This window comes from Paramisgurnus dabryanus, chromosome 7 (genome assembly GCF_030506205.2).
Source record: "Paramisgurnus dabryanus chromosome 7, PD_genome_1.1, whole genome shotgun sequence".
Lineage (NCBI taxonomy): Eukaryota > Metazoa > Chordata > Actinopteri > Cypriniformes > Cobitidae > Paramisgurnus > Paramisgurnus dabryanus.
The window spans coordinates 31651998-31676171 of NC_133343.1; the positions used below are offsets into that span (position 1 = coordinate 31651998).

The following is a 24174-nucleotide window of genomic DNA, read 5'->3' on the forward strand; positions in this document are numbered from 1 at the left end:
ATGAGTTTATATGGACGCAAACTTACATTATGTCGGAGCCCGCTGCTTGTTTAGCAAGTATACATGCTGCACAGTGTTTTGTACGTTTATTTGTTGGAGCTTTCTCTGAATTTTCAGCGCAATTGATGAAATAGGATCGCGCAACTTTCATGCTTTCAAAACGAAACTACGGAGAACACCCCACAGTAGTTTTATCAATGAAAGGCTAAAAATAGCGTTGTTCACCGTATGTTCACGGCAGAAGTCAAAAAAGACGTAAAATTTGTGTTAATACCTCAGATTAGATAAATGGGCGGAGAGAAGGCGGTCGCGTGTGGCTGTTCGAACACATTCAACCACATTGCGTTCCGCAACTCCAAAGCGATCCGATCGAAAGTGGTTTCGACTACCTCTGGATGTGGTTGAAAGTGGTCGAAAGTGGATGCGTTCAAAACGTTTTGAACACCGTTTACACCTGGCATTAACGTCGTCCACTTGTGATCCGATCGACGAAAACGCATGTTAATGCCAAGTGTAAACAGCCTCTAAATGACAGTGCATATTAGGGGGCAGTATTATTATAATAAGATATCCTTTTGACATTACAAAGGGAGCCAAATTTCAATGACCTAATTTTTCACATGCTTGCAGAGAATAGTTTATCAAAACAAAGTTACTGGGTTGTTCTTATTTCATGTTTGCAATGTTGATAGAAGCACTGGGGACCCAATTATAGCACTTAAACATGAAAAAGTCTGTATAGCCTAATACTAAATAATTAATAATAATAATTTTAAAAGACTATGATAAAAAGACAAAGAAAAAAAAATGTTTTATATTTTGAATTATATACATTTATATTAATTTTTAATTATATATTCATTTTGATTTACGTTAATAATATGAATAATTATATTATTGTATGCATATTTTACAATCATTGTAAATAAAGTGAATAAGAGTTACCATTTTTATACATGCCACAACACACATTCTAGTAAAACTATGCTTTTATGATATCCACTATGATATGTTTTACATTTTTAGATATAATTAATAAATCATGAGCATTTAAAATAGGCTGTTCTCAGATGCATGGGAATGAAATGGCTATGCATAAATGTTTAATTTGAAAAAGTATTTTTATTAAGATTAGCACACATTACACATACTAAATAAATAGTTAATAAATCTAATACACATTGTAGACCTCTAATGTTGTGTTAACAATATGCCAGTTACTGTATGCTTAAATGTATCTTAATCTACTCCTACACAAACAATCACAGCAGAGTAAAGGGTGTTTGAAGCAATCATCTTTTACTGGGGCATTTGCTGTCTGTTCTACACACCATTATACCTGAGGCAAATATTTCACAATTGCAAAGTTATGAGGATTATTAGCTCAAATTTAGGTTGCACTCCTGCTCCACATTTGTATAAAAACCCAATTTGGGAATTTTAAACATTATGATTATTTTAACTGTTGTGATTTGTGAAAAAGCACTTGGGTGTGAATAACCATGAGTCGATACAGTACCTGTTGTTATGTAAACAGTCGGGTGAAGAGTGACACCGTAAGCAAAGTGTGACACCATTTAAGACGATGTTGAATTTTCTGTCCTATTAATTAAGTTTTTATCCTTTAAAACAGAACCATTAAAAACCTGAAAAGTCTGTAATAAAATAGCTAAATTCTCCATCAAACATTGATACATTAAAATAATAATGGTATATGGTTTCTAAACAATTATTGTTTTGATATGGAATGTCTCATTTAGCACAATTCAACAGCAAATAAATCTGTAATTTAGATGCATATGCAATTTGCACGAATCACGTTTGTACCCAAATATGAACCTATATCATTGTCCTGGACGCTGATTGCTGGGGATTTTAGAGACAATTACACATTACGAGCTACTTCGAAGCTAAACCTATTTATTACCTTAACACATGGCCAGGACAACTTATATTTGGTTACAAGATATAAGACCCTGCCTTTAAACAAATATTCACTGGTTTACAGTAATATGAAAAGTCTTACAAATAACAATGCAAACTGTACTCAGTAACTAGCTACATTCAAAAAGATTGCATACTACTGTAAAAGACGCCTATAATGATTTATTATTAAATTATCACAAAGGGGCTGTTTACACAACAACGATTACAACAGTAAATGGAAAAGCTTTTATGCGCATTGGGTGTTCGATTTAATGACAACGAGTCTTGGTTTTTGTTAATGACACCTTAACAAAATACTTAAACGCTGTTAATTCAGTTTACGCCAGTAATACCAAAACAAAGTTGGCTACAGGACTGTTTGTGCTGAGTTTATCAACGCTTCTCAAACAAAGTTTACAAAATGTTGACGCTTTATAGTCCAGGGTCACTTGTTGTAATAAACCGACCTCATCGTCCATCTAATAATTCTGCTTGATGCTTTGACGCAATCTTAATTGTTTGTATTCATCGCTCTAGCAGAATATGTATGTGCGCATGTGAGATGTTTCTTTACAAGGTAACATCGCCATCTACTGGCTTTGCACACGTAATGCAACAAATTTAGTTGTCTAGTTGTCTATCTTTTTGACAGTTTTATACTACATCGTTCTTGTGTAAGCATAGCCTAAATCTAGTCACGGACACACAAAGCGAGATACAAAACTAAACTACAAACAAAGCATGAGTAGAAAAGCACCTCAGTTCAATAGATAAAGATATATACATATAGTGAAATCAAAAACTAGATATCTATAGTAATAAGAAAACTAACACTCGACAGCGTGATTTTGATTTCTACATTTGACCAAACTACAGAAAACTCGATTTGTCCCAGAAATTTCTTTCACAAACATTACTGTCCTTTTGTGTTGCAGAAAGACGTGAATGACAATCCATGTTATTCACGTGCTGGAGAGAAGACGGGTAGTTAGTTGAGTTTGTTGAGTATGAGGTAGGGCTCTGGTTGGATAGTTACTGCTCCTCCTCATCGTCTTCTTCCACATCTTCAGACGAATCCTGAGGAGACTCTTTTTCTTTTTCCTGTAACATAAATCATGCAAGGCTTCACGTTTGTATGTTAAATTTGACATTTAAAGCATGATTTTAAGATAGCTTGACCTTTTAAAATAAGAGTCACACCTGTGTTAGTTAAAATGAAATATACAATTCTGTCATGTATTGTTTGGAAGGTCGCAATGATCTCTTTAAATGTACCTCTTTTTTAGGCCTCCCTTTCCGTTTGTCCCCAGCAGAATCGGATGCTTTCTATTAAATAAACAAAATTTATTCAATTGATAAAAAAAATAAAATAAATATGTGACTTTGTTGTACAGAATCCTTCCATGTGGGATAAACACAAAGTGCGCTGTTTAATTCATTCATTTTTCCCAAAGCCTTTTCACTGAGCCAACAGCAGTGTACACACTACACCAGTAGAGGAAGCCATTGGCCGCAGATGGAAACAGATGGAAGAGGGCAACGGGTTCACCGAGAACTCTTGAGGCATGTGCTTAAAGCGCACTGCTCACTGCTAAGTGGCTAACCGTGGGTCACCTGCTGTTGGTTCGTGGATGGGCTGTCAACACAAAACATGCATATACTATTCAGAATTAATAATGCACATGCGTCTGTGTGTTTGCTAAACAGAGACAGTTGTGTTTTCCTTCTGCAGTGCAATTGTAAGAAAAATGCCCATAATCATATTCATACTGGGTTTACATGCCCCCCAAAATGAACATCAGGATATAAAACAGCAAGTTTATTCAAAAGTCAAAACCTGCACTTTTTTGGGAGGCCCCTTGTTTTTGCTCCCCTTTGGTCGCCCTCTGGACCTCTTTGGAGTTGGTGATCCACTTGACTCCTGGAAGAATTTGTATTTTATTTTAGCCAATATGATATTATGAATCTACAGTGTCCTCTAGATATATCACAACATTGTATTACTTCATACCTTGGGATGCTTTCTTGGTCTTCCTCGCCCTCTTTTCTCAATCCCATCTTTTTCTTTAAGAGAGACTGTTTGTTTCTCTGAGTCGCTCATGTTTGTATACTTCCAAAAGAACTGAAATTAGACAAATAGTTAATTTTCCACCTAATGACTTTATAGCATTTAAAAACAATGTCTTTGATCATGCATTATTATTTTTTTATTATGCATTATCTTTATTGTGCATTAAATAAAAGTTTACTAAAATAATTGATCTCAATGCATGCTAACCCTTTTGTTTTGGATAAGAATAGTAGCTACTATGGCATGGCAATTGCCTATAGATGCACATTGGCGATGCACAGGGGAGGCGCTCAATAGCTTATGCAACCTGCTGTAAAGCTCTATGGACATTATATATCATTTCCTACACTTTGAGAAGGACGTGCAAATGAACATTTGAGCCCTTGTGCAACTATTCACGAGACAACAAAACACGAACTTACATGCACTTAAACGACCGAAAGGAAATGCTCTGTTTTCGGTGACCCCACCTCCCGTGCGCGATGTCTGCGGATTGAATTAAAGCGCAATCGACGGTCTGCCAATAAACCGCAGTCTGAATCCAAAGCAAATCGACGTTTACGATTAGAAAACGAAAAAATTAACTCTGTCCTTACCGAAGGATACAGATGGGATTAAATCGGATTCAGGAATATCAGCCGTGTCACTAGAATAAAAGGCCAATAGCGGATCAGGATGAGGCGCAGGTTGATGCGGGAAGAAGGCGGATCTTTGTGTGCAATATGCTTCATATACTGACTGTGGCGCCAAGTACAAATGCATTTTTAAAAGATGATTTTGAAGAGTTTTTTATTGAGTTAAGATGAAGATGCGGATAAAGTGTTTGACAATTTAAACAATAAAAGAATAAAGCTTTTGTTTTCATTAGACTAGGAATAATAGGACTGTTTTTGGTTGGTTGTCTTCAGGCAAAATTACTTTTTATCTTCACATCAGCAATATCGTCAACAGGAAAAAAAATTTCTTTCTATAAATTAAAAATATGTTTATAAATAATAACTTTAAAGCTACAGAACAGAATGTCACAATTGTAATAAATAAATAATTAAAAATAAACAAATAAATAACTAAACAGTAAATAAATAAATAAAAATAAAACATTTGCCCTGGCACCCTTGGAACGATAAGTATTATCATTAAGCTCATCAAAATTGTACTTGTCCCTATACATTTTGGGTGTGGTGTCCATGCGGATGTGCTTTACACAATGTAAAGTATTTAATAGATATCTTTAAATAAACCATGTGCTTAATAAGATTACATATTATGACATATGTCATTATAGCAAAATTATTAAATTATTTTAAAATTAAATTCCCTCTTCAGGTAAGGTATATACCTCAGAATATGTAAGGATTTCAGTCAAATTCATGCTTACTACCTCCAACATTGGTTTTGCATGTTGGTTTAAAAAAATATATTTGCAAAAATATTAATTGCCTGTATCAAACAGATTTTGTGAATAATATATATTTTTTATTACTTTTGTATAAACTTCGGTAAACACGTGCAATACATGCAGACAGTAGTCAATTATATAACAAACAGATTTTGTTGTTGTTTTAATATCACATTACGATTTAAATAAACAAAACATGTTTTAACATCATGGGTGTGTTCGACATCATGCAGCACCGTAAGAACCGACGGGGATGACGTCAAAGTACCGCGAGATTTGAGAATCACACGAAGAAGAAGTCAAATTTCAACTCGCTTTCGCGGTACTTTGACGTCATTCACATGTTAGTTCTTGCAGCGCCGCATGAAGTCGAACAAGCCTATTGACAGACGTAACCGTAGAAACAACCAGAAACAACCAAGGGAAAGTGACGCAGCGAGGCGCGTAGAGATGACGTCTTCATGTACGTCAAGGAGCATCAAGACGATTGTCCTGAAGAATGAAAACAAAGAGATTTACATGAGTCGTACGTATGCTATGTATTCTTTTCTTTTATTGCAAACATTTTTGTTATGAAACCGAATTGGACTGTTGAACAGATATGTCAGATATATCCGGTTTTTCATCTTTAACGATTGAATTCAACTCATAGGCTGTGTGTTTGTTTACATTTCTAACTCTTCAACATTCAGCCTTTCGCTCATGATCAATAAAAGGTTTTTAAAAATGTATATTCTCACGGCGTATAGTTGTGAATGTTTAAATTACAGAGAGTCGACAGTACTGGCTATAATTAGTTATTAACCTGCTAACTGGGATTATATCTGTTGATCTGGTTAACACTGTTGATCTGGTGAACACTGGTTGTCACTTATTTGTGACAATCTGTATATGTTATAGACAGAGAGATAAAAAGTCAAGTATTGGTATAGCTCTTCATACAATACAGATGGTTTATAGGTTTGTAATTAAGTTCATTATTAATGAAAGTGTATTTAATTACATTGTTTATAATTTAGTTATACATTTTTGTTTTGTAGTTTAAGGTTTAGTAGTATTCAGCTTGAATCAGTTAATAGAGTACGTTGGTTAAATTCAGTTCAGGTAGGTAGGTTGGTTGACAGACAGATAAATAGATGGGTATGCAAGCAGATAGATAGATAGATAGATAGCTGTATTTTGACAAAATCAGCTTGTTAAATGTGGCAAAGAAATCATTTATCTGTTTTTCTTACATATATATGTCAAACATCGATACTATTTGATGAAATCCTTGATTAAAAGTTACCAGCCACATGGCATTTCATTTACTTTTCAAAGCCAGTTTTTACTTGTGTGATTGGCAAATTTGGATCCTGCTTCCAGGTACCGTACTGCCCTATAATGAGACTATATAATAAACCCCAACCGCAGTCCATTGCATCGGGTTAGGAGAGCCGAAACAGCCACAGTATCGCTTTGAAGCCACACCACAAGCCACAGATGCAATGCACAGCCATATGGCAACGCTTTCATAGCAGTTATACCACGCTCTCTGTTTTTCAGGATTGAACTTAAGTGATCTGCTGGCCTCCATTATAATGCATCGTCATTGAATATGGGAGGCAGCGGATCCAAAACTAAAGGTGTCTGGCCTTTCACCAGCGCCGGTGCTGGAGGAGACGCACCCGGCGAGGTCAGCGAACAGTGTTTAGCTCAACTGCGGGGCTCCAAGAATGCGGCACGATTTGTCTTCACGAGAAGAAGGTAAATATTACCCCTCCTGCTGCCGGTCTACATGGCTGTACTGAATTAAATAAAAGTCTGGATTATACAAGTCATTCATGTGAAGGACAAAGTTATTCAAAGTCATACTGTCCACTGTTTACGCTTTTTAAAAATAACACACTTTAAAGGCTGGGTGCATGATCTCTGAAAGCCAATGTTGATATTTGAAATCACCTTAACAAACACACCCCTGCACCAATAGAATCTGGACCTTCTTTTGATAGACCCGCCCCACACATACGCAACGCAGGCAATGATGTTGGTTAGTAGACACGACCCTTACTGCTGATTGGCTACAAGTGTGTTGTGGTACTTGGCCCGACTCCCTTTTCCAAAGTGTTTTTCAAAAATCCTGCACCCCTCCTTTAATGAAATGGCTTTATGTGATGGGTTTGGTGATGTCACCTAAGCTTTAACAAATATTGACCAATGATATTACAGTTTTAACATTGCTCAATCCCCTTAGATGCTTATAGCTTAAATGTCACCCCTTTACATTTTAATCATAATTGATTTTAAAGGGGACTTTTCTTACGCTGGTCAAATAAATCTTTGGTGTCTCCAGAGTACATATGTGAAGTTTTAGCCCCAAATATATAATAGTATAAATAATTTATTGTAACATGTTGAAATTGCCCCTTTGTAGGTGTGAGCAAAAATGTGGCACTTTGGGTGTGTCCTTTTAAATGCAAATGAGCTGATCTCTGCACTAAATGGCAGTGCCGTGGTTGAATAGTGCCAATTTGGGGTGGTATTATCCCCTTCTGACATCACAAGGGGAGCCAAATTTTAATTAGCTATTTTTTCTCATGCTTGCAGGGAATGGTTTACCAAAACCTGAATTAAAAAGTCAGATTTTCATGATATGTCCACTTTAAAGTAACAGTGTAGGTTATTTGACCCGTTTAGTAACTAGCTGTTTGTTATTATAGTTCATTATATTTTGATGAAGATGGCGATCTGGCTCATGAGTTTTATGAGGAGACCGTGGTGACCAAGAATGGGCGAAAGAAGGCCAAGCTGAAGAGAATTCAGAAGAATCTGATACCTCAGGTCAGTCACGCTGTTATGAAATATATTTTCTGGATCATGAGATGACTTTTAAATAACTAAAACCTTATTTGACTAGTTATTGTGAATAAATAGTAGTCAGTACGACTTAAAAGATTGAAGTTGAAATAAAAAATAATTATTCATTATAAGAATAGTAATGTAGAAATACTTTACCATTTAAATGTCATTTTTTTATTGTTTTCATAATAAAAAAGTCATAATTACGAGGAGCACTTAATGTTCATGCCAATAATGTCACATGCAAACATAAATTATTTTAGGTTTAATTAATATTTATTTTTTGTGTTATAGTTTTCACATAATACATGACCTAGACATAAATCCTACATAAAATGAAAAGCAATGTTTTTATGTATATTTTATATCCACAGGGAATCGTCAAATTGGATCATCCGCGAATCCATTTTGACTTTCCACTGATCCTCTGTGAAATATAGGACTCCCTACACAGGAATCACCCGACACCTCCAGAATCCTTTGGTGTTCTTCAGCAAGATGCCTCATGGCTCTCTGTTACGACTGGAGGGCTCACTGCCCTTCAGGTGGCTCGACCAAAAAGATGAATGATTGACTGATTTGTGCTTTGGTGTCATTTCAGACAGCAGACGTATGACCTGACCTGAGGCAAAGTTTGCATGTGCAATAAGAGTGTGTAAGTAAGGAGAAAAGGGCAGGGATTGTACATAAGTCACACGTGTTTGTTAACTGTTTGTGTTTGTTGTTGTAATGTACATTATTATATTCTGTTGTATGAAAGTCTGCCTCTGTCTGTTGGGCTTCAGCCCACATCTGCACTTGTAATAATTTGTTGTATATGAGTTGACATACTTGAATAAAATAGTTTAGCAGATTAAGTGTTTGTATTTATGCTCAATTAAAGGTATAGTTCACCCAAAAATAAAAACTTTGCCATCATTTTCTTATTCTCATGTTGTTCTAAACCTGTATGAATTTCTTCACAAAAGAAGATATTTTGATAAATGATGGTAAGCACACACAGCTGATTGTACCCATTGACTTCCATAGTAGGAAAACAAATATTATGGAAATATTTTGAAAAATGACAAAGAAGATATTTTGATGAATGATGGTAAGCACACAGTTGATGGTACCCAATGACTTCCATAGTATTTGTTTTTCCCACTATGGAAGTCAATGGTTACGGCAGCTGTGTGCTTACCATCATTTATCAAAATATCTTCTTTTGTTTCATCAAAATGAAAACTCATGCAGGTTTAGAACAACATGAGGGGGAGTAAATGATGATTCGGTTTCATGTTCGGGTTGCCAGAACAAACCAACTGGTGCATAACTCATCCTGCATCATTTTTGACTACACAGAACACCCTATAGCAACCATCTAGCAAACCCCAACTATTTTGTTCATGTAGCTAAACTGGTAAAGCATTGCATTAACAGTGCAAACGGTCATGGGTTCGATCCCAGGGAACAACATATACTGATATAGCTTGCATGCACTGCAAGACGGCATATAAATTGCATGTCTGAAGTGACTCAATTCCGATTTTTTTCCCTCATGTGGCACAGTTCGAATATGACCCATGAATGTTTAAACAGGAAAAAAGCGCATTGATTCTAATATTCTCCACTCGGTTTCAGGCCTCATTTATATGTGGAAATAAATCGGTTATGAATCGGATAAATGCATTCGCGTCCCCAATGTTAGTGGACAGATCAATTAATCATCAAATGGCCTTGATATAGACATTAATAAATAATTTTCATTTCAAATACTTATATCACTGACAACAGTGGTCTGGCCAGGATATTGCCATTTAAAAAGTGGAGTTGCAGCCCTCAACTGATGTTTATGTTGTCATTTTGCGTATTGGCAACCAGTTGGGTGATTGCAGTACCAGTTTTAGCCACAAGTTTTGTTATTGCAATACCAGTTTTGGCCACAATCCTACATACTGTTCCTTTAAAACTTGTCGTGCGTCATTGAAAATGCGACGCTAGCACATGACGTCAACTCAGGTGGACACCACCCGTTTTATGTTTTGTTACAGAAATAAAGCATTATAGTCATATCATATTGCGACAATATAAATTGTTTTGCCAAGTGTTTATTGTAAATGCAGATATTTGATACAAGTCGCTTTTAAAAGATGATTTAAGTGGGTCGTCAAAAAAAAAAAAAGGATGCAGGCAACAAATCAGAATTGGGCATCAAGATTTGCAGTGTAAATCCAGCCATTGTCACTTTAGATAAAAGCATCTGCCAAATATATAAATGTAAAGATCTGGCAATCCATAGAAAACTGCAAAAAAGTACCACATATTGTTAAAGGATTAGTCCATTTTCTAAAAAAAAAAATCCAGATAATTTACTCACCACCATGTCATCCAAAATGTTGATGTCTTTGTTCAGTCGAGAAGAAATTATGTTTATAAGGATAACATTTCAGGATTTTTCTCATTTTAATGGACTTTAATGGTTTCAATAGAGTTTCAAAGGACTCTAAACGATCCCAAATGAGGCATAAGGGTCTTATCTAGTGAAACGATTGTCATTTTTGACAAGAAAAATATAAAATATGCACTTTTAAACCACAACTTCTCGTCTATCTCTGGTCCTGTGACGCGCCAGTGCGACCTAACTTAATTGCGTAATGATGTAGAAATACATATTTTAAATAATAAACTGACACAAAGACATTAATTAGTATCATTCAACATACAACAACGCGGAACGGTCCTCTTTTTTTCATACCACTGAGGTGTAGTTTCGCATACATCATCCGTGACCTCTTGACGTGATGACGTATTGCGTGAGGTCGCGCTGGCGCATCACAGGACCAGAGATAGACGAGAATTTGTGGTTTAAACGTGCATATTTTTAAATGACAATCGTTTCGCTAGATAAGTTAACTGTTAAGTGTTGGGGTCCATTAAAGTCCATTAAAATGAGAAAAATCCTGGAATATTTTCCTCAAAAAACATTTTTTTTTTTTCGACTGAACAAAGAAAGACATCAACATTTTGGATGACATGATGGTGAGTAAATTATCTGGATGGACTAATGGACTAATCCTTTAAGGTACCATGCATGTTTTTACATCATCACTGTACACCTTTAAGTGTCAGCATGGTTGAATTACGGGAAATTCAAGTTCTTTTTAACCTATATGTGAATCAGTCATGACAACATATATTTTTGCATTAAACCAGCAAAGTATGATGTAAAAGTTACAGCTCATTTCTTGTCAAGATTTCAAAACAGTAAGTTGGAAGAATGACTTTCTGGATTAGGGGTATTTATGAACTCTCGTTCTCTCCCATATATTGTATATGTTGGCGGTCTATTCTGCAGTTTGTCTGGCATCAGGAATTTGGGTGGGGTATTATGGTTAAAAGTCAGAGGTTAAGCTCTCTGAAAGGTTTCCTCCCCGCTTTGAAGTTTTCCACTGGGATGCTTTTACTCCCATTCAGTGGCTTGTGTTTATCGACATGCGATGGATGCATTATCAGAGCGGGCCAGGCTCTCAGAGGTGCAGCGTTTATTAAAAACAGATGCCTGGCTATGATGTAAACGCCTTCACGTTGGGAATGCCTGTCCCACCCTTGTGAATGAAATACAGGAAGCTTAGCAGGATGCCATGTCTGCGTACAATCACTGACACTGATAAGGCTAAGAGAAGAGAATACAGTGCTGTAGGGTTCGACGTGTGAATGCACCAGACCCGTGAAGGTTACGGTGGCCCACGGGATCTTGTCGGTGTGTGAAGATACTATTAAAGGAACTGCACATCCAAAAATGACAGTTCTGTCATTCTTTTCCTCAGACGGTGATTTGTCTTTAAGTCGCTCGTAGCGAGTCTCATTACCTTTTTGTTATGTAGCAGGCAATGTCAAACTCTATAAAGTCTAAAAAAAACTCTCAAACACTACATTTTAAGACTAAGTCATATATTTGTGTGGAACGGGACTATTTCCGACACAAGTCCAAGTTAAAGAGCACCTATTTTATTGCTTAAAACTACAACATTATTTTGTATATTTGGTATAAAACAATGTGCTCACGTGGTTTATGCTTAAAAAACACATAATTTGATTATTGGCCAGCTAATATGTACGTTGTGATTGGTCGAATATCTCTGACGTCAGCTGGAAATGTGACGCTCCTTACCATGTTTGAAAGATTTGTTGCGAACAGGAGTTAACTTACAGGCCGAAGCGGGAGAAATTATGATAATGTCGGTCTTGTCTACATCACCAATCCCAGGAAGTAAACTGTTGCGTTCAATCTGTGTGTTTGTTGTAGTCCTCGAAAATAGATTTACGTTGTAGATACGCTGGATAACTCGCATCACTGTTTACTCTGGGGTTTGTACCTTTTGGAAATTGGTTCGCTTTTAATGTATGGTGGGATTGCGAAAAGAACTGGAGAAGAACTACGGCCCTCCTGAAACCTTTTAGGAGCACTTTTGACTTTGACGTTATGTTTATGCTATCTTTCAGCCTTTACTACATTTTTAAAGGTGCAGTGTGTAAATTTTAGCGGCATCTAGTGGTGAGGTTTCAAATTGCACAAAAAATGGCTCAGTCCACTACTCATTCCTCGCTTTTGAAAAGCATAGAAAAGCTACAGTAGCCACCACAGGACAAACACGTCACCATCAGAGACAATTTATTAAGCAAAGTTTGTCCATTAAGGGCTTCTGTAGAAACATGGCGGCACAAAATGGTGACTTCCATGTAAGGGGATCCTTGGTGTATATAAAAATGGCTCATTTTAAGGTAATAAAATCATAATGGTTCATTATAAAAGATCTTTATACTCCACTGAAAATATAGTTATGTAGATTATATTGCATTTCTGTCAAGGGATTCTTCTGAAAGTTACACACTGCACCTTTAAAAAGCATTACATTGCCACGTTGACTGTTGTCCGAGACATTAGAAAGCATCACTTAGTAGGCATAACATCTAAATAGTTTAACACAATCCTAAAGCCCACTTGGCCAAAAGTTGTATTATGTAGGTGTGGCAGTTATTTCTCATGATTCACAAGCTTTTTCACCGCCCTCCATTGAAACTCCTTGGCGACTTTTGACTTAAGGGTTATTGTAGGTGTGTCGAGAAGGACGGAGATTGAGAGATAATGCAGGAGCGTCGGGATGTGAGCTTGCCATTTCTGGGAGGCGGGCGGTGATGGGTGTGTGTACAGTTCCTCTTACATTGTTAGAACTTCCTGGCGGTGCCTAGCTGGAAAGGATGGTGATGTAAAAGTCCAAGTATGGGGAGAAAAGGAACAGGGCCGAGGAAGGAAACGGTCCTCTCTCTTTCATGAGAACACATACACTGAAAGATGATTCATTAGTCAGCAGAACACGCAGGAATTGCAACAGGATTTGAAAAATAAAGCGGACCAGATCTGTTATCTTATCCATCATGTGCATCCTCACAATTAGGATTTCTAAACAAGTTTTAGTGGATATGTGTTGAAGTAAGAGCTATGGGTCTTTATTTATTAATTTAGATAAATATTAAAATGAATGAAAGCTTAAAAGTGTATAAAGGTCACACTAAAAACATCATTTAAATAAAAAGCATGAATATAAAGTCATTGTATCTGAATTATTGACTATAAAATACAGGAATACTGCTTTGGCGATCAATACAAAACTGCAAAAAAGTACCACATATTGTTAAGGTACCATGCATGTTTTTATATCATCATCACTGTACACCTTAAGGGGTGCTAATGGTAACCATGGTCGATTTAGGGGAAAATCTAATTCTTTTTAACATATATGTGAATCTGTCATGACAACATATATATGTTTGCATTAAATCAGCAAAAAAAATGATGTAAAAGTTACAGACAATTTCTTGTCAAGATTTCAAAACAGTAAGTTTAAAGAAGGACTTATACATGTGATTATGGTTAAGAGGAAAACCCCATAGATATGGAAAACCCCGCCCACAGTGGACTGTAATGAAGCCACGCCCACGCGCACAGTATCAATGAGACGCGCCGCTTTGAAGTTGTTGCGAAGATAAAAGCGTCTCGTGATGGAGTTTAAAACAAGATTTATATTAGAGAAAACGCGACATTAAAGCTCAGATCTGTTTATCGTTTATAGTCTGAAAACTTTTAACAGAGAGGAATACTCGAGGAAAGTGAAGCGATGTTTTACGTGACAAACTCAGGATGGAGTTTCTCATCTGTGAATGAGGATTTATTTTTCATATAAAAGGTGAGTTGTTTAAATCGCCGTTTTTTCATTAAAATGGTTTTGGTTTAAAATGTGTTTCACAGTTCTGCCCACATGACAAAATACTGTATTATACTATAATATTTACTGTAATAAACTGGTAAAATTTCTAGATACTAGATGTAGTGTTTTTTTAACTTTACTATTTTCTACAGCTCATCAATTCACTATGGTTAATACAACAGAATGCATGTTTTTTGTTGGTAAAAGTGTAGTAACCATGTTTTTTTGGGGGGTATTGATTACTATTAGCAAAACAATGATTTTACTACAGTAATCATGTTTTTTTAACTTCAGTAAAACCATGGTTAATTTTGTAAAGGAGTATACAACAATTACTACAGTTTACTCTAGTAAATACAAATGCCCCTATTTTTATGTGGGTGGCATTTAAATGGCACAGCTTTATATGCACTGTTAAAAGTTAAACCAACTTTAATGGAAAACTTGTAAACATTTTTTGTTTTTTCCATCTTAAAATTTCACTTTAGTTTCACTTTTGGTGAAAAAATGTAAGTTAAATAAACGTATATTTTTTAGGTGTTACCAATTGAAGAATTTTTTTAAGGTTGAACCAACTCTTCACTTTTTACAGTGTGTTTTTGTTCAGATTAATTTCAGGGATATTAGCCACTAGAACTGGATTGTATTTCTATATTTCCTATAGATCAGTAGATGAATGAATGAATGAATGAATGAAGCTCATAGTTGTATCAAGTTCATGGGTCTCTATGGGTTTCCTAAAATTGTAGAGGTAAGAAAAGAAAGTCTTAAAAGCCCATAAAGCAAAAAAAATAAAATATAATTTTAAATATATTTCAAAATATATAAAAATGGCCAAATATATATATATATATATATATATATATATATATATATATATATATATATATATATATATATATATATATATATATATATATATATATATATATATATACTAAAATATATTTTGAAATATGGTTACAAATATGTATTTTTCACCAATATATTTTTTGGCCATTTTTTGGCCCTGTAAACATAACAGTTTTGAAAAGATTGAAGTTAAATATATTTTACACTGCAAAAATATACTTATAATTTTATATTTTATACATAGCCTACTTTTATATTTTGGCCAGGAAAAATATATATTTTTGCCATATTGGTTGTAAAATTAGAAATGTATTTATCGCCCCTAAAAAAATCATGTTAATATATAAAGGTAAAACAAAAATAAACTAATAATATTTAATTAAAGACTTTTTAGGATGTAAAATAAATATTTGGTGTCCTCATAGTACGTATGTGAAGTATTAGCTCAAAATAACACATATAATTTATTGTGTTAAAATTGCCATTTTGTAGGTGCAAGCAAAAATGTGCAGTTTTTGGGTGAAATGAGCTGATGAAATGCAAACACTGATCACCGTGATAGAAATTTGTTGAAATTTAAACTTAATTGTTCTGGCAATTAATCCTCTCTCTCTGCAATAAATGGCAGTGCCGTGGTTGGATAGTCCAGGTTAAGGGGCGTTATTATTATAATAAGATCCCTTTCTGACATTACAAGGGGAGCCAAATTTCAATGACCTATTTTTACACATCCTTAAAGAGAATAGTTTACCAAAACTAAGTTACTGGGTTGATTTTTTTCACATTTTCTAGGTAGATAGAAGCACTTGGGACGTATTTTTGCTATTTGAGAGTAGTGTTTGTTGACATACAGGTAATAGATGAGTATTAAAGTATATTATGTGTCTCTGAGAATTTGATGAGAGGTCAAATTATAAAAGATTCTGAAATGTTTCCCGTTTTCATTTTGAATGAATACTTCTGCCACAAAAGATCTTAAAATGGCTTAAAATGGTGATTCTTACAGTGTATGTTTGAATGTTATTTTAGCAGAAGTGAAGCCTCTTACTGTGAATGGGAAAAGTCATGGCTTACTGGTTCCAACTTGTTTGGAGAATCTGTTTGTTGGTTCCACTGGTTCTTGATCGTCTTACTCTTGGACAACATTTGAAGCCTACCAGATGGCCTCTTTACCCTCACAAGCCTTTGGTTCTTGTCTGGAATGCCCCAACGGAAGACTGCAGACAACACCACAATGTCCATTTCAAACTCGATCAGTTTCAGATTGTAGCTTCTCCCAATGAAGCTTTCACCAAGCAGAACCTCACCATATTTTACAAAGACCAACTGGGTCTGTATCCATACTTTGAAACAGACGGTACCGCTGTCAACGGTGGCCTACCACAAATGGCCAGCCTCACACAGCACCTAGAGAAGATGCCAGAGGACATTCAAAAATACATTCGCGACCCATCTGCGCAAGGTCTTGCTGTTATAGACTGGGAAGAATGGCGCCCCCAATGGATACGAAAGAGGAATATTTACAGTACTCAGTCTCGCTTCTTGGTGGCCCAGAAAAACCCAAGCTGGACTACGGGACAGGTATCCAAAATAGCTCAACAGGAATTTGAGATGTCCAGTCGCAAATTTATGCTGGAAACTTTGCGCCTGGCCAAAAGCTTACGTCCCAACCAGCTTTGGGGTTTCTACCTCTTTCCTGATTGTTACAATCACGATTACCGCAACAGTCTGGAGAACTACACGGGACGTTGCCCGGATGTGGAGGTAACTAAGAACGACCAGCTTAAATGGCTATGGACTGAAAGCACCGCCCTTTTTCCGTCAATATATATGGGCTCCGTGTTGCGTTCAACGTCCTCGGGTCTCCAGTTTGTCAGAAACAGGGTGAAAGAGGGCATGAGATTGGCATCGGTTGGTGAGGGATTGGCACGTCCTGTTTTCATCTACACTCGTCCCACGTATGCCAATACATCTGAATTGCTGACTGAGGTGAGTTTAAAAGAGTTTCTAAGTCTTTGTGAATGGTTGTTTTATTGTGTGTTTATTAAGAAAGGTGAACCTTTCATTGTTTTTGAATATTAAGGAAATTGCATTGTGCAAAGTGAGTATGTAGTTTATCATTAACTTTTTTTGTAAAACTGTCATATATATATATTCCCTGTGTGTTTTGTGTGTGTGTCTGTGCGTATGCAAGGCAGCAGGAAGGGTGCTGGTCATTTAGGTGGTACCACCTTCAACACAATTCCTGCTTATTTCCTCAATTATTTCCTCTAATAAAGGAACAGTTCACTTAAAAATGAAAATGTTATCATTCACTCCACCTTATGTTCCAGTTCATTGTCTTGCATTTTCTGAGAAACACAAGTTGAAACATTCAATGACCCTCTTGTATTTTTGCAGATGGATTTGGTGTCAACCATTGGAGAAAGTGTGGCACTGGGAGCAGCTGGGATTATATTCGGGGGTGATTCCAGTTATGCCAGTAGCAATGTAAGCATTCACACATCAGATTATTGTATGTCTTACTGTAACATGTGGCTTGGAAAGGAAACTAAGACATGTAAGTCATTCACTCGTGAGATCTAAAATCATGTAGCTTGTCCGGTTTTATTGTTTATAATATTGGACGAGGAATACATTTTCTCCTGATAGTCGTAAGTTAAAATATCCCATAAATCCTACATTAAAGGGGTGTACAAGATGTAATATAAGTCCCAGGTGTGCCTAGAATGTGTCTGTGAAGTTTCGGCTCAAAATTGCCCAGAGATCATTTGTTTTAGCATGTTCAAAACACCCCTATTAGGACGAGAGCAAAAAAGTGCTGTTTTCATATGTGTACCTTTAAAGGTGCCGTACAATGTAAAATGTATTTAACCAGGTATTGATGAATAATAAGAGTTCTGTAAATGGTAATGACATATCGTGAGCCTCAAACATCCTTGTTATAAAATTACGATTTCAATTCCACTTAACAGTTCCGGATCGCAAGGTTACATAATTTTCACGTCATCTGCACAGTGCGCAGGACCGTCCTCTCGAATACAAAAAAGTCAGTTTTTTGTGTTCAGCTGTAAGTAATGGCACAAACAAGTATTCTTGATCTACAAAGGCTTGAATTTTATTGCGTCTCCCCCTTTTGGAATCAAAACCATGAATAGAAATCTGGGTAGGGTTGCACCAGTCGTCTTAAGTTCTTACTTAAACTGCGACGGAAAGTCCAAACTAAAGGCTTAGTAACTACTAGCTAGTTTATAACTAACTCTGTACTTTATTCGGTTGCACCATTTGTTCTTAAGGCAGAATATAGCTAGTAGATCGTAAGCTCTCCATAAAGTAATGCGTTGTCGCATAGAATGACATCTATTTTTCTTAACCCAATCACAAGACTTCTTATAGGTAAACAGGAAACAGCACGTAATTTCAAACACACTCTTGACTGGCCTAAACTGAAAGTTAAATAGATGTTAAGCCAACGTTATTGACCTCAAAACAGTACACTTTTATTTGAAAATATCTATCCCACACACGGAGGAGAAAATAAACAGGAAGAACAATTTTAGTCATGAAGAAATTCTTATTTTAATTGATGGCTACAAAGAAAACAAAACAGTTCTTGAAAACTCGTTGACGAACTTGCGGCTCTTCATAATCAATTACGAGCGCAATAATGTGATCTTATCTGGCTGACATCTTATTCAGACCGCTATTCATGGACAGAGGCTTCCATAAATATTTAGTTACAATGTAAACTAAGTTTATTGGTGCAACAGAAAAACATTTAGTAGTGCGTAAGTTGTAACTTAGTGCTCATTTACGTCGTAACTAGGCTACGTTGTAACTTACGCACAGCTGGTGCAACCGGCCCCTGATCTATTAAGCGGAATCGAATTTGGAATCGGAATCGATAAATTTTAAACGATGCCAAATGCTAAACACGATTGTTTCCTCCTTATGTAAACCCTGTGCATGGAAAAGTCCGCTGGAAAACAGGCCAAGTGACGTTACAATCGAGATGTACGCCCCAACATTAAATTAAGTACAATGTTGTTACAATGCTAAAAACAAAATTGTGTCTGCTGAGTTAGCGCTATATGCTAGTTAATGCTATATGTTAGCGTTTAGCCTCAAGTTCTACTATTGACGTTACAGTTACGTTTTGCAGGTCCATACTGAAAAAAAGACAAACTTAACTCTCAGAAACGTCCAATAACAATCTCCAAACAATTGATTATTCCTCAAAATCTCTATCTTCATCTGATACAGACTCAAACAGAAGGTCTGTTTGCTTTGAGAGCTACCAGCTACTGACTGACAGCCAATCAGAGCAGAGCTCCTCATTATTATTCATGACCCTTTTAAAATAAGCTAATAATAGACCATTTTATTATAGAGGCAAATCCAAGGGTTGTAAATGGACATGTAAAACCGTCTCTGGATAATCTTTGCACTTAATAAAGCCACATACCACCACATAGGGTGTTAATATTGTAAAAAAAAATTTATTTAATTATATGTATATTCTATACGCATAGTCGTCTTTTAATTGTTCGAAATAAAAATATTTCATTCATTCATACCTTCTATTTAGATATTAGATAAAAATTATAAATTATAAAAATTACCAACAGACAGTGAGTGCTTTTGGCGCTACAAGGCTAAAAACACATTTTGAAAAGCTTTTGGCTGAAGCTAACCAGTCAGTCAGTCAGTGGCTGTGGGCGGGCCTTTGTTTTTGTGATGTCACATTAACAAGAAAATCAAAACAGCATGTCTAATAAGACTGCTTTGGTTAAAAGGGAATTCAAAAATAGAATTTTCATTGTAGGGTTGTTGTTTTCACACACTGCCAACACACAATTATGTCCAAACATTTTGCATAATACCGTACTGTATGTGCCATTTAATAAAAAAGATATGACCTATATAGACACCCACTTCTATTGTTTATCTATTCCAGATTTTCCAAATAAAACAAATATTATTGCTATACCATACAATACTATTTAAAATGCATCAATTTTAGAAAGGCATTTTGACTCAAATGGCTCAAAGCCTGAAAGGCATGCCAAAGGTGTTCATTTGGGGGCTTTATGCAATACTTTTGTCCATGTAGTGTATACAGAGTCCTAAAAGGTTGGTGGTGGATACCTTTCATTTGGGCCAATATGCAACTGTGTTGTTAAGCATGGGACTGCTACAGCGATGTTCGGTAACAGCCAAAAATACCCCAAAATGAAACCACATATTATCACCCGGGCAACTGCATAGAAACATTTTAGCAACCACCCATGGCTCACTTCTAGCAACCATTTCCTCCCAATGATATCATTCCTTATTGATGTATTGTTTCAGTTGTGGTGTAAACTATGATGTTGTCTTTAATCTAAAACCATATATTTATAGTTATCATCCATAGTGAGAATGTCCCTTTCACACAAAGCACAAAAGTTGTGAGTTTGATTCCCAAGGAAGACACATACTGATATAAAATAGCTTAAATGTGGTTGGTTTGGATAAAAGTGCATGTCAAATGCATAAATGTAAATCCTAGCATGAGTTTTACATGGATAAGCATCACGTGACAACAATCTGTCTCTTTTTCTTTGTTACCCTTAAGGCCAGCTGCGTCAGTCTTAACCAGTACCTGCAGGGTCCTCTTGGCAGATACCTCCTCAACGTCTCTACGGCAGCCGAGCAGTGCAGTCAATACCTGTGCCATTCCCATGGTCGCTGTCTGCGCAGACACCCAGATACGGACACGTACCTCCACCTTGACCCGCAGGCACACACAGTGGAGGGTCAGGGGAAGGAAATGCACATCATTGGAGAAATGAGCGATAAGGAACGAAAGAGGATGATGGAGAACTTTCAGTGCCAGTGTTACATCAGATATCAGGGAGAGAGATGTGATCTGGAAGACCCTCTTCAACAGCGGGGTGAAGGACATGCACTTAAAGCATTGTGGATCTACCTTCTCATCACACAGCTGCTTGTAATGTTTGTCTGAGCGTATTTATATTGACTCAAACATGAAAAATCTGTATGATTTTCTTATTCTGTCTGAAAATGACAAGATTCTGCATAAACTTGATGCTTTTGTGAGATAAAACGAAAATTTATAGTGACACAAAATGTAAAGTTTAAATGGTTTTTATCACCTTTTGTAAACAAAATGATGACTTTAATATGAGGGTGTGATCATGTCACAAACTTTAATTCTTAACTTAACTGCTGTACACCCTTAACACTGAGTTTTTTTTACTTAAGCTGACATTATGAAGTTATGTTTGTGTGCTTTACAATACAATTACAAACACAGACTATGCAAAAACCTAAATAATTTAAAGATACTTTCCTGTAGTTTTGTTTTATTAAGCGATGATGATCAAGACTGCAGTGTAACATGAGATTGTGCAGTGGTGTCTGTTCTGGACGACCAAAGTTCAAACCCAGCTCGCGTGTCATTTCCTGATCATGGCTGTTTCCTGTCCTTTTCCAGAAAAAAAAAACTAAAATAAATAGAAATATGAGACCACCAAAGTTATTTATGTCCTGTTTTAAAATAACATTGAACAACTGTGGATTGTATCCTCCATGTCTTTATGTGGTTTCATAGACACATTGTAAATGAAAGTGTTTCCTCATGATGGTGTATATTTAATGCATATTTGCTTTGTTCAGCATCTTTCAGTGTTGTTCAATTTTGGGGATTGTGACTGATCATATTTATATGTGAAAAACCTTAAATGCTGTTATAATCTCAGATGCTGAAACTGTGCACAAGTATTGCTTTTGGTTTAGAGAAAATGGTAAATGTGTATTATTTGTAATGCTTGTTCATTTCATTTTCCAAATAAAGATGATGTTATGTTATTATATGGGTAACACACACATTTGTCCTGTTCACACAGTGCAATACGGATTGTGAAACTCTGCCTGCAAGAAGAAAAACGAAGTAAAGTGGAAGCAGAGATGACATCAACGTTTACATCTGCTCAGAGCAGGGAGCAGCCCAAATTACAGGGTTTTTAAACCATAAAGTTATATTTGTTGCCTTTAATTCGCAAAGGGAAAATTTGAAGTTTACCAGTAGAAAGAGATTGATGTTTTGCTTATCTTTGACCCTAGACAGATTTAGCTCTTATATTCTGTTGTTCAGAACGCAGCTGTATTGTTTTGTTATGGCCACAGCACTAATTAAATGTCACTTGCAGTTCCTCATTTTAGCTCTTTAAGCAACTAAGAACATGTCTGTAAAAAATATAAAGTAATTTCTATATTGCTTCCTTTTTCAGAGAACAATGTGACATGTGCACTGTATGATCTGCATTGATTTTAATAAGGGCTGTCAAAAGATTAATCGCGACTAATCGCATACAAAATAAAAGTTTGTCTTTGTGTAATATTAGTGTGTGTATATTATGTATATATGTATATATTGTGTCATGGCACATACAGTATGACCCAAGAGATAAAGTGCAACATACTAGTCAACCACCACAGCAAATTGAAATTAATTTAATTAAGTTCAGCAGAAAGCAAAAGACAAGAAGAGTTAAAAGGAACAAGAAGGAAATGGGCAAAGTATTCAAATAAGTAAAGAAGACCTCATCAAGACCATAGATATTCATAATAAAGGCTAGATGTCTCATCCGCACTGCTGGCCAATGGAGGTCGATGTCCGCACCTGGCGGCCATCTTGTCACAGTCAGCTCGTTCACTCGTAATGGTGTTTTTAAAGCAGACATATCATGCTTTTAAATCTGTCCTTTTTACATATAAATCATCTATTTGTGGTCTATATAAAGCGGAACTGCAATGCTTGGGTCCTGTGACCTTTGACATGCAGGCCTTGCATGCGCTGCAGAAGAAGGTGCTAGAGGCTTTGCAACACCTCGTCCAAACAGCTTATATTTTTCTGTCTTTGCTCACGTATGTACGGAGTGATACGTTTAATTTATGCTATATGATGTGTTAGTATATATTTTTATATGCTAGCATGAGCTGTGTCTCAGTTTTTTATATATATAGCCCTAATTTAATATAAACGATTTATAAAATGGCACAGGAACCTTTTATGTGCTACTGATAAATGAACTTGTTAAATTCAGAGTGCATTTATGCCTTGAAGTTTAAACAAACACAATGCAAACAGAATAGAGGTTGTAAAGATGAGTGGGTTATCTATAAACATGATTTTATTTCAAATAATTCCGTTTTTTAAAGTAAATATGACTCTACATTTATCTTTCAGTCATAAATGACTTAAAGTACTACTATTGTACGACCCTATTTTTATACCAGTCATTTTATATACAGTAAACATGGTTATTCTTACTTTATAATTATGTTACTTTATAATTATATTATCACAATGTATATAATAGTACCATTGTCATTTACCATCACTGTACTATGCTACTTAATTATGGTATTAACCCCACTGTAAATATGAGATAGATAAAAGGGGTGTGTCTTTAATTTTTATAGGCCTAGTAGTTAACATTTACCTTTAAACATATCTTTACATAAGAGTATATCTTTTTATTAATATTATAGAATCCCACAAGAACAAGAGGTATTGAATAGTATTAACATTAACTGGCAGAAAAAAATTACATGACATAAATGTCAATGCATTTAAGGCTTTATGTTAAGTGCTTTTTGTTTTTTTTTTCTTTCTTTCTTTAGTCACATTATTATGAATATACAAGACAATAATTTCTTACATGTGAAAATAACATAATAATTTTGTTCAACGAAACGAAAGACGTTAGATTTATAAAAAATATGTATCTGCCGTAACGCGTCATGCGTAAGCTCCTCCCTAGACTCCGCCC

At 35.7% G+C, this 24174-nt stretch overlaps 3 protein-coding genes across 6 annotated transcripts; 2 read left to right on the forward strand and 1 right to left on the reverse strand.

The window, feature by feature from the left end:
- Window positions 1-1102: 1102 nt before the first annotated feature.
- hmga1b (high mobility group AT-hook 1b) lies at window positions 1103-4703 on the reverse strand. Of its 3 annotated transcripts, none has more exons than XM_065279379.2 (5): window positions 4594-4703; window positions 3938-4048; window positions 3764-3847; window positions 3202-3252; window positions 1103-3027 (listed from the first exon to the last, which is right to left on the reverse strand). In XM_065279379.2, the coding sequence occupies exons 2-5, from the start codon at window positions 4025-4027 to the stop codon at window positions 2959-2961; spliced, it is 294 nt and encodes a 97-aa protein (XP_065135451.1). In that variant the 5' UTR covers window positions 4028-4048; window positions 4594-4703; the 3' UTR covers window positions 1103-2958. The 3 variants fall into 3 exon arrangements, with proteins under 3 accessions (XP_065135451.1, XP_065135452.1, XP_065135450.1); XM_065279380.2 differs by having other exon boundaries at window positions 3770-3847; window positions 4420-4694; XM_065279378.2 differs by having other exon boundaries at window positions 4420-4694.
- A 1110-nt stretch (window positions 4704-5813) lies between these two features.
- Window positions 5814-9091, forward strand: tusc2a (tumor suppressor 2, mitochondrial calcium regulator a). The gene is made up of 4 exons (XM_065279381.2): window positions 5814-5922; window positions 6942-7142; window positions 8096-8216; window positions 8609-9091. The coding sequence occupies exons 2-4, from the start codon at window positions 6994-6996 to the stop codon at window positions 8672-8674; spliced, it is 336 nt and encodes a 111-aa protein (XP_065135453.2). The 5' UTR covers window positions 5814-5922; window positions 6942-6993; the 3' UTR covers window positions 8675-9091.
- Window positions 9092-14222: 5131 nt separating this feature from the next.
- On the forward strand, window positions 14223-22210 carry hyal2a (hyaluronidase 2a). Of its 2 annotated transcripts, none has more exons than XM_065279539.2 (4): window positions 14223-14461; window positions 16364-17323; window positions 17735-17824; window positions 20952-22210. In XM_065279539.2, the coding sequence occupies exons 2-4, from the start codon at window positions 16388-16390 to the stop codon at window positions 21339-21341; spliced, it is 1416 nt and encodes a 471-aa protein (XP_065135611.2). In that variant the 5' UTR covers window positions 14223-14461; window positions 16364-16387; the 3' UTR covers window positions 21342-22210. The 2 variants fall into 2 exon arrangements, with proteins under 2 accessions (XP_065135611.2, XP_065135612.2); XM_065279540.2 differs by having other exon boundaries at window positions 16367-17323.
- The last annotated feature ends 1964 nt before the right edge of the window (window positions 22211-24174 follow it).

Bases quoted from the DNA above. Each gene is read 5' to 3' on its own strand.
- tusc2a (XM_065279381.2), top strand. From the start codon at position 6,994: ATGGGAGGCAGCGGATCCAAAACTAAAGGTGTCTGGCCTTTCACCAGC. The intron at 7,143-8,095 runs GTAAATATTACC...TTGTTATTATAG, and splicing joins TTTGTCTTCACGAGAAGAAG to TTCATTATATTTTGATGAAG. The intron at 8,217-8,608 runs GTCAGTCACGCT...TTATATCCACAG, and splicing joins AGAAGAATCTGATACCTCAG to GGAATCGTCAAATTGGATCA.
- hmga1b (XM_065279379.2), bottom strand. From the start codon at position 4,027: ATGAGCGACTCAGAGAAACAAACAGTCTCTCTTAAAGAAAAAGATGGG. The intron at 3,253-3,763 runs GTTTTGACTTTT...TTTATTTAATAG, and splicing joins GGCCTCCCAAAAAAGTGCAG to AAAGCATCCGATTCTGCTGG. The intron at 3,028-3,201 runs GTACATTTAAAG...TTTATGTTACAG, and splicing joins AAGGGAGGCCTAAAAAAGAG to GAAAAAGAAAAAGAGTCTCC.
- hyal2a (XM_065279539.2), top strand. From the start codon at position 16,388: ATGGGAAAAGTCATGGCTTACTGGTTCCAACTTGTTTGGAGAATCTGT. The intron at 17,324-17,734 runs GTGAGTTTAAAA...GTATTTTTGCAG, and splicing joins CATCTGAATTGCTGACTGAG to ATGGATTTGGTGTCAACCAT. The intron at 17,825-20,951 runs GTAAGCATTCAC...GTTACCCTTAAG, and splicing joins CCAGTTATGCCAGTAGCAAT to GCCAGCTGCGTCAGTCTTAA.